General features: G+C 47.6%; 1 protein-coding gene across 1 annotated transcript in view; it reads left to right on the plus strand.

Annotated features, from left to right (window-relative positions):
- tg (thyroglobulin) overlaps positions 1-10,000 on the plus strand; it is a 50,365-nt gene that overhangs the window by 5,064 nt on the left and 35,301 nt on the right. Inside the window, 13 exon segments of the mRNA XM_039806199.1 lie at positions 989-1,174; positions 2,516-3,018; positions 3,225-3,336; positions 3,339-3,608; positions 4,907-4,945; positions 6,122-6,352; positions 6,458-6,562; positions 7,110-7,194; positions 7,454-7,550; positions 8,315-8,324; positions 8,327-8,425; positions 8,508-8,669; positions 9,885-10,000. The exon segment at positions 9,885-10,000 is cut by the window's right edge and continues 76 nt beyond it. Coding sequence (XP_039662133.1) covers positions 989-1,174; positions 2,516-3,018; positions 3,225-3,336; positions 3,339-3,608; positions 4,907-4,945; positions 6,122-6,352; positions 6,458-6,562; positions 7,110-7,194; positions 7,454-7,550; positions 8,315-8,324; positions 8,327-8,425; positions 8,508-8,669; positions 9,885-10,000 — 2,015 coding nt within the window.

The raw sequence follows: 10,000 nt of genomic DNA on the forward strand, positions 1-10,000 counted from the left end.
CAGGCGGTACGTGTCCCCCTAGGGGTACTCTGGAGGACTGCAGGGAGTAAGTGTCCCCCTAGGGGTACTCTGGAGGACTGCAGGGGGTGCATGTCCTCCTAGTGGTACTCTAGAGGACTGCAGGGGGTGCATGTGTCCCCCTAGTGGTACTCTAGAGGACTGCAGGGGGTACGTGTCCCCCTAGGGATACTCTGGAGGACTGCAGGGGGTGTGTGTCCCCCTAGTGGTACTCTGGAGGACTGCAGGGGGTACGTGTCCCCCTAGGGGTACTCTGGAGGACTGCAGGGGGTATGTGACATTTTTTGCAAAATGTTTTTCAGTTCCAAGGCTGGAGTTACTTCTACTGTCTGTTTTTTCTCCAAATTTGTCACTTTTTTCAAAGTTTTTGTCGCTGATTTTGAAGTTTGTCACCTTTTCTTGAAGGTTTTGTTGTTTGTTTTGACCTATTCTTGCCTTTCTTCCTTACTTTTTTTTCTTCAAAGTTTGTCACTTTTTTCGAAGTTTGTCGGTTATTTGAATTTTTTGTCACTTTTGTCGCCCTAGTTTTGCCTTTGTTCTTTCTACTGTTTTTTTTTCAAAGGTTTTGTTACTATTTTCGACCTTTTCTTGCCTTGCTTCCTTCTTTCTACCATCTTTTTCACCAAGTTTTTGTCTCCTTTTTCCATCAGCATTTAAATGTTTTCCAGGTCCAAGGTTGTTGTTTAGTAAATTTATCGCTGACATCGCTGTATTCTTCCTCTTTAGACTTGGACTTTCTTTTTTCTACCAAAAATTACTTGTGCTGGGTAGGGGGTAAATTATTGACAAAAACTTGAGATCCACTGATTTAAACTACTGGTGTAATGGGAGTTTGTTGTTTTAAAGAACACATACACATGATGTATGTGTTGACATGTATGTGTGTATGACAGTAGTTTGAACCAAAAGTAGTTTGGACAGATGTGAACTTGTTTAGACTGGTTTAAACACAGCTGGACGTCTCTCTCAGGTCCCTCTCCCTGTGAGGAGGAGCGACGGGCAGCGATGGAGGCGTCCAGTGTTGGCGTCCCGTCCTGCGAGACCGTAGGATCCTTCACCCCCAGACAGTGTCAGCAGGGGGGGCAGTGCTGGTGTGTCGACCCCACAGGGAGGGAGCTTCCTGGGACACGACAGTATGGAGACTCCCTGGTCTGCAGTGAGTGTCCTTGAACAGTCTGGAGCCAGAAACACAGTTTGTTAAGGGCTCTATCTCCTCAGCGCTGTGGAGTAAAAGTCTGGCTACAACACAGATGCATTCTGGGATAGGAGAAACAAATCTCTGGGTTGTTTTCATTTCTTTAAACCAATCACAACGGTCTTGGGCGGTGCTGAGCTCCAGACGCAGTGACGGTGGCTCTGCTAAATAGTCTCAGGAAGGAACTTGTTTTGGTGGAACATTTGTAACCCACAAAATAAAAACTCCACATCCAATATTAAAGTTAACTGTTGACACAATACAGTAACGTGAGCTATTTAAATTAGCTGATACATGGTCAAACCTCATTGGCTCTTACCAGTGTATCTCTAAACATGAGTTTGCATTTCTGACTTAGACAACTTAGACGATAAAGATACTGCTAAAGCTCAAGAGACATCATGGAGCCACTTCATCTAATCCCCTGTGCCCTACTTTCACCCTGAGGTCACATGCCCCGTATGTCTCAGCTGGCAAGGGAGGAACGGATCTGGAGAGGATAGTTTGGTGTCTCCAACTTAGTTAAGCAGAATCAGAATCGACATGTGGGAATGAGATAAACTCCCTTTCAGTATTGTGAGAAAAACTGAAACACAAATAAAACATAAGAATATAAGGAATCATGCTTAAATGTAATTTTTGCCATTACATTGGGACCATAGGGTAGTGGGACCATAGGGCTGTGGGACCATTGGGCTGTGGGAACATAGGGCTGTGGGAACATAGGGCTGTGGGAACATAGGGCTGTGGGAACATAGGGCTGTGGGAACATAGGGCTGTGGGAACATAGGGCTGTGGGAACATAGGGCTGTGGGAACATAGAGCTGTGGGAACATAGGGCTGTGGGAACATAGGGCTGTGGGAACATAGGGCTGTGGGAACATAGGGCTGTGGGAACATAGGGCTGTGGGAACATAGAGCTGTGGGAACATAGGGCTGTGGGAACATAGAGCTGTGGGAACATAGGGCTGTGGGAACATAGGGCTGTGGGAACATAGGGCTGTGGGAACATAGGGCTGTGGGAACATAGGGCTGTGGGAACATAGAGCTGTGGGAACATAGGGCTGTGGGAACATAGGGCAGTGGGAACATAGGGCTGTGGGAACATAGGGCTGTGGGAACAAAAGCACGCTCGCGAAATTTTTTGTTGTTTCTTGAAGATAATGGAGTTTGGAGGAAGGGCGACGGACATTTGGAGGAATATCCTGGAAATGTACTGTCGTTGATCAGGACTAAGGGCAAAGTAACATTCCTAAAAGCTGACGTAACATTTTCTTTTCCCTCCCTGTCTTCTTCCTCCAGGTTCAGGTTTGGCTGACTGTCCCTCTCAGCGCCGTCTGGCTCTGTCGCGGCTCTTCTCCGGTCCTGTTGATCCTTCTCTCCGGCCTTCCTCGGGCACATCTCCGGCCTCGTGTCTCCCCCTCCTCCGTCCTCTCGGGGATCTGCTGCCGGCGGAAGTGGACCAATCCTCCTTCCTGTCTCGCCTGGTCCAAGTCCTCGGCGGTCTCTTCCCCTCGGTGGGCGGAGCTCTGCAGGCTCTGGCCCGCTCCTCTCCCCAGCGCCTTCAGGAGAATCTGTTTGGAGGGAAGTTCCTGAAGAGCGCCGCCTCCTTTAACTTCAGCGGAGCGGTGGGAGCGCGAGGAGCCCTCGGCCTGGACCGGCTCTCCTCTCAGAGTGTCGCTGTCGTCCTCCAGAAGAACCGGGACCTGGTCCGGTACGTCAGCGCCGCTCTGGAGGATCCCGCCTTCCTCTCCGCCCTCCAAAACACACTGAGCAGCCGCTCACAGTCTTCCTCCCTGGAACAGGTGAGACGCCAGGGAAACAGTGAAAATAACTACGTTTTCCTGATGATCAGAGATGGGGACTCGAGTCTGAGACTCGGACTCCAGTCGCACTTAAGTCACACAAACATGTCATTAGTTTTGCTTTCAATAACTTTGTAAACAGTGGCAGTAAGCCAACAGCTGCAGTAAAGGATCTAAATACTTCTCCCATTGCTGCTGTGTTCCAGGTTCTGACTCCTCTGCTTCGTTCCTGCTCTAAAGATGAAGACGAGGACTCATCGGCCATCTTTGTCCCGAGCTGCACCCTCAGTGGCGGTTTCCAGGAGGTCCAGTGTAGCGGGGAGAGTGCTGGTGCGTTGACCCTCAGGGTCAGGAGGTGGCCGGGTCGCGTACCGCCGGCGCTCGGCCCCGATGTCCGTCTCGCTGCGAGACAGCGCGAGCGATGGCGCTGAAGGTGAAAGGAAACCTGGCAGCCGGCGCTGAGATCCACATCCCAGCGTGCTCTGAGGACGGAGACTTCCTGCCGCTGCAGTGTGTCGGCTCACGCTGCTTCTGTGTGGACGCAGACGGGAAAACAACAACTGCCGGATCAACAGGCGGCGCCGTCTCCTGTAAGATAATACACTAAGGGCCCTATCTTGCACCCGGCAGAGCGCAAAGCCTGACCCAAGTGTCTCTGCTAGTTTAAGACCAACCCAGTTGTCAGTTTTCCGTCCAGCACCCGCGTCGTTTAATTAGCAAATGCACCTGCGCTTATCCGTGTGCCCATGGGCGTGCTGGTCTTACAGTGAGGTGTGTTCAGGTGCATTCTGGGCGTGCTGGTCTTACAGTGAGGTGTGTTCAGGTGCATTCTGGGCGTGCTGGTCTTACAGGGAGGTGTGTTCAGGTGCATTCTGGGCGTGCTGGTCTTACAGGGAGGTGTGTTCAGGTGCATTCTGGGCGTGCTGGTCTTACAGGGAGGTGTGTTCAGGTGCATTCTGGGAGTATTGCTATCTTGAGGCAGCGGGAAGTGATCGCGCCATTGACCAACAAAAACCTGGTCTAAAGTCAATAACGCAGCATTTCATTGTTATTTTAACAGCATTAGTAAAATGCTCCTAGGCTCGCGTGCACAGCACACGCACACTATGCTTGTTACACACACAGGGCACACACACACACACACACACACACACACACACACACACACACACACACACACACACACACACATGCAGAAGATTACATATAAAAATATTACGGTACAAATCCCTCTCAAAACAGCAATGCTCCAAGGTCCAAACGCGCCTGGCTTTTAAAGGGAATGGGAGATGATCTCTGATTGGTTGATTGCATGTTACGCCCAAAACACACCTCTGATTAATGAAGACACTAAGGACAACCCTTTAGGACCAGGCGCCTGGTGCACGGACCCTTTTTTCCGCCATCAAACTAGCAAAAGTGGATTTGGACACGCCCTAAACACACCTGCACCAGGCGCTTCATGCCGTGCGCTCAGATCGTTAAAATAAGACCCTAAAGCTGCAACGATTAATCAATTAGTATAACTATTACATTAATCAGCAACTATTTAAATAATCCATGAATTGGTTTGAGTCATTAAAAACAGGTAAACTTGTGTGATGTCAGCTTGTTAAATGTGAATATGTTCTAGTTTCTTCTCTCCTCTGGGACAGGAAACTGAATATCTTTGAGTTGAGGACAAAACAAAGACATTGGCAACGAAGAGCTACTGAGACTTCCAACATCCTGATGGTTTATGTCTTTATCAGTAGAGGAGTTAAATATATGAAGTTGTTTATCCTCTGAGGAGCCTGAATGAGATCAGACGATTATGGAGATCCTGTCCTCATCTTTACCTTGTTTTTGGATCTCAGTCACAAATGTTTTATCTTCTGTTGTGTTTCAGGTCCGAAGAGAACGACACAGACGTTTCGGTCGTCTGCAGGTGAGATACAACTTTTAATTTTAATCCAAACACTCACCTAATGATATTGACAAAACAAGACATTGGCAACAAAGATTGTGATCTGCTGACACTGCAGTGCCAGTAAAAATCTAAGGTTCCTTAGAGCAGACTTGACTGGCTATTAACATTAGCTACAGCAGTTCAACTAACACAGTTACAGCAAGAAATAAGACTTTCATTCAATTATTTGACTCATGAGTGGTAGGGATAAAATTGCAGCAATCTTTACAGGTCCAATCAGCGAACAGAGGGAGTGGCTGAGAACAATGACGTTGAGGTCGTGCGCTAGTTTGAGTTGTAGTTCCGTTAAGGCAGATCCAGAGTGGCTCTGGGCAGATCCAATAGTTTTAAACTTCAACAGAGTACCCGCCTTCAAGGAAGTTAACACTTGTCAATGGAGAGTGGCCAGACTCTCTGGACAAATGAAATGGACCAGAGTCTGGTAAGACCAGGCTAGTATACCAGAGTCTGGTAGGACCAGGCTAATGTACCAGAGTCTGGTAGGACCAGGCTAGTGTACCAGAGTCTGGTAGGACCAGGCTAGTGTACCAGAGTCTGGTAGGACCAGGCTAGTGTACCAGAGTCTGGTAGGACCAGGCTAATGGACCAGAGTCTGGTAGGACCAGGCTAGTGTACCAGAGTCTGGTAGGACCAGGCTAATGTACCAGAGTCTGGTAGGACCAGGATAGTGTACCAGAGTCTGGTAGGACCAGGCTAATGTACCAGAGTCTGGTAGGACCAGGCTAATGTACCAGAGTCTGGTAAGACCAGGCTAGTGTACCAGAGTCCGGTAGGACCAGGCTAGTGTACCAGAGTCTGGTAGGACCAGGCTAATGTACCAGAGTCTGGTAGGACCAGGCTAATGTACCAGAGTCTGGTAGGACCAGGCTAATGTACCAGAGTCTGGTAGGACCATGCTAATGGACGATAGACACACACCAGGGGTGGGGACATCAAGTCTCTTTGCTTGCCAATTACTTTGACAAAGCAAACCACTTACCATGTTTTATAACATAACATTCATCTTTGGATTTGGGGGTTGGATGGGCCACTTCTGAATATTGCGAGGGTTGTAACCATTTGAGTCCAAGGCTAACTCATTAAACAGCACTAATTACAGCTGAATGCTAACCTGTTAGCGATGTTACCTCGCAGGTCGCTGCTCTCAGGCGTTGGATGAGGTCACGGCGTTCAGACAGGAAGTGAAGAGCGTCATCGCTCTCTCTAACTCCTCCCACCTCCCTCTGGGATACGGATTCCTTCTGGCCGAAGGTCTGCGTCTGACGCCGGAGGAGCTCCAGGTCAGCCAATCGGACGAAGCGCTGCGGATCTCTGATAGGCTGCTGAGCCGCTCCAACGCTGCTCTGCGATTGGCTGCTTTCTCCAGTGAGTGACAGTTTGATGAGTGTTTTTACAGCGTTCCCACAGGGTTTGGGAAACGTTTAAATTGACTTTATTTGACACTTTTTGATCTCTGATGTTGTCTTTCAGCCGTCCAGATGTTCCTGCCTCCTCAGCGTCGGTCATACCAGCTGTTCACGCCACAGTGTGACGCTGACGGACACTGGCTTCACACACAGTGTTACCACAGCACAGGTCTCACACACACACACACACACACACAACACACACTAGAGGATGGACACCCGAACCAAGCCAGGCCGGGTTTGGACAAATATTTAGAAATGATTTTTGGGTTCGGGTCGGGCTCGGTCACATCAGCGTGATAAGGCATTGAACATTTTAAATGTATAACAGCTTATTATGTAGGTGTGTGCCTGTGTTAATGTGCGCTTGTTGCCCCGTGTGCGCTAATGTGCTCATCTGTTGACATTTCTGAATTTATTCCTACAGTTGCTTAATAAAAGCAAACAAACGTACATCATTAGTATGAGAAAAAAATGAGATTTTAACTGTGTCGGGCTCGGACAGAAAATGGCGTTCCGATCCGTACTCTAACACACACAGACTAATACACGCACACACACACACACACACACACACACACACACACACACACACACACACACACACACACACACACACACACACACACACACACACACCCCTTAAAGACGTGTATATTTGGTATTTTGTCTGTACGTTACTGTTCACCTTCATCACTCTGTGTGTGTGTTTTCAGGTCAGTGTTGGTGTGTCGATGAAGATGGAGAGTACATTCCTGACTCTCTGACCAGCCGCTCACTCCGCCTTCCCAAATGTGAGAGCAAACACGCCGCCGCATACGCCGCACGCACACACACGCACACGCACGCACACACACACACGCACACAAACGCGAACGCGACGCGCCTCGCAACGCACACACACACACACACACACACACACACATTCACATAACGTTCCATCATAGTTATGTCTCCGTGGTTATTCTCCGTACAAGAGTTGTTTGTGTGTGTGTGTGTGTGTTAATGTGTATTGTGTGTGTGGGTATGTGTGTATGTGTTATTCTGCTGGGTATCGACTTCGCTGTCAGAGAGCTCAGGCTCGCACTCTGCTCTCTGGTTGGATGAAAGGATCTGACATCACCAGCCCTTCATCTTACAGCGCAAAGTGTGACGAGGTAGAAACCAATGGGCGCGCACGCACACACACACACACACACACACACACACACACACACACACACACACACACACACACACACACACACACACACACGTCTTACCATTTATTTTTAACATCTCTCTTCATATCTACACTTACACTTTAGTTGGACACCATTAGATAAACGGAACACAGAGTGCACATACACATACTCTGAGACATAAAACATATAATATATGCTGTCATCTCCACATGTGTCAAACAATGTTCAGATAGATAGATAGATAGATAGATAGATAGATAGATAGATAGATACTTTATTCATCCCGAGGGAAATTTTAGGCATCCAGTAGCTTAGACAACCATAACACAACAAACACATATATATGTCACATAGATAAAAATCACTCACAGACATTTCAATAGTTATAAAAAGTTATAAAAATCAATCAAAGAGTTAAAGGTGCTAAGGTAGACTGTGTGCAATGGTGGTAGTACAAAAGAAAACAGTGCAGGAATTGAACAGTGCAAGAGCTTATTAACTGAATATTAACTATGACTATGAAAAGACAAGAATGTAAACACAATAGAATTATTTCTTCATTGTTTTAAAGAGGTGAGCAGTGAAGAACATCTTAGAACAAACGCGGTCTATCTTATTGCTGCGTGTAGACCACAGCAGCATGAAACTCAGATATTTTGATAAAACATTTGCCAAAGTTATGAAAATGTACATTGTGTGTGTGTGTGTGTGTGTGTGTGTGTGTGTGTGTGTTTCAGGACGGTGGTTTCCGGTGCTGCAGACAGGAAGTGCTGCAGGCTGGTGTGTGAACCGTGTGACCGGGGAGACGATTCAGATGGCAACAACGAACCCCGCAGGACAGCTGACATGTACGCCACACACACACACACACACACACACACACACACACACACTCTCTTTACATCTGTAAACTGTGTTTGGTGCGTTCAGGTCCCAGCTGGTGTGAGCTGCAGGGTTCCCAGTGTCGCCCCGACGGCTCCTTTGTCCCTATGCAGTGTGATGTCACTTCCTGTTGGTGTGTCTCCGAGGTCGGGCTGGAAGTGGGCGGGACCCGGACGCTTCGACAGACAGGGCGTGCCCCGTCATGTGACCGTGGGTGCAAACATCCTCCTCTTTAAGCCTCAGTGTGTCATTATTATCAGGTTTATTTCTTATTAAATCTGCCCTCAGTCAGATACGAAGAAGCCCAAGCTGAGAGCTCAACGTCTTGTATATAAACATTGTAAACAGTTCCCTCCAGAAAAACGTGATTATGCAATCGCATAATTCAACGCACGATCAACCAAAGTCCGCATATTTATTTATTTTAAATACGCCGCACTTTTTCCGCATAAATTGCTGATTTCCGCGCAAAATATGCGGGGCTTGCATGATTTCATAATCACCGCATTTTCGTTGCAAAAAAGTCCCATAATATATCTTAGCAGAAAGTTGAAAAATGTTGCGTTTACTTCACACAAGAGCAGCCGTTTTCCCCTGTTACTATGGTAACGTTATGAAGTGACGTAATTACGTGACGTGGACATCATCGAAAAGCAGGGTGTTGGGGGAATCACTTTTTTTTCTCTTTTTCATCAAACCGCATTTTTTGCAAGTTCCTGCAATTTCATCGCATAAAATTGCATAAATAACATATATAGCATATTCCATTGCATTTTTTAAGAAAACGTGCTGCATAATCAAGGATTTTTGCCCACAATCACAAAAAAACTCTTTCTGGGAGGACTGTAAAGAGATGTCTGAGGTTCTCTCACTTTACATTGTCACTCAGAGGAGGCTGCTGATTGGCTGTTCTGTCTGAGGTTCTCTTTCTTTACATTGTCACTCAGAGGAGGCTGCTGATTGGTTGTTCTGTCTGAGGTTCTCTTTCTTTACATTGTCACTAAGGGGAGGCTGCTGATTGGCTGTTCTGTCTGAGGTTCTCTCACTTTACATTGTCACTCAGAGGAGGCTGCTGATTGGTTGTTCTGTCTGAGGTTCTCTCTCTTTACATTGTCACTAAGGGGAGGCTGCTGATTGGCTGTTCTGTCTGAGGTTCTCTCACTTTACATTGTCACTCAGAGGAGGCTGCTGATTGGCTGTTCTGTCTGAGGTTCTCTTTCTTTACATTGTCACTAAGGGGAGGCTGCTGATTGGCTGTTCTGTCTGAGGTTCTCTCACTTTACATTGTCACTCAGAGGAGGCTGCTGATTGGTTGTTCTGTCTGAGGTTCTCTCTCTTTACATTGTCACTTTACTACAGTCAGTGTGATTACAGCAGCACCTGGTGCTCAGAGGAGGCCTGCTGATTGGTTGTTCTCCTTTCTAGGTCCTCTCTGTCCCGACTCCGCCGTTACCAATGGTGCACTGGTGTGTCGCCCGGCAGCTGACGGTCTGCAAAGCTGTGACCTCGTCTGTCAGCGTGGCTACCAGAACTCACTTCCT

Source organism: Perca fluviatilis, chromosome 7 (assembly GCF_010015445.1).
Source record: "Perca fluviatilis chromosome 7, GENO_Pfluv_1.0, whole genome shotgun sequence".
In the NCBI taxonomy this organism is placed as follows: domain Eukaryota; kingdom Metazoa; phylum Chordata; class Actinopteri; order Perciformes; family Percidae; genus Perca; species Perca fluviatilis.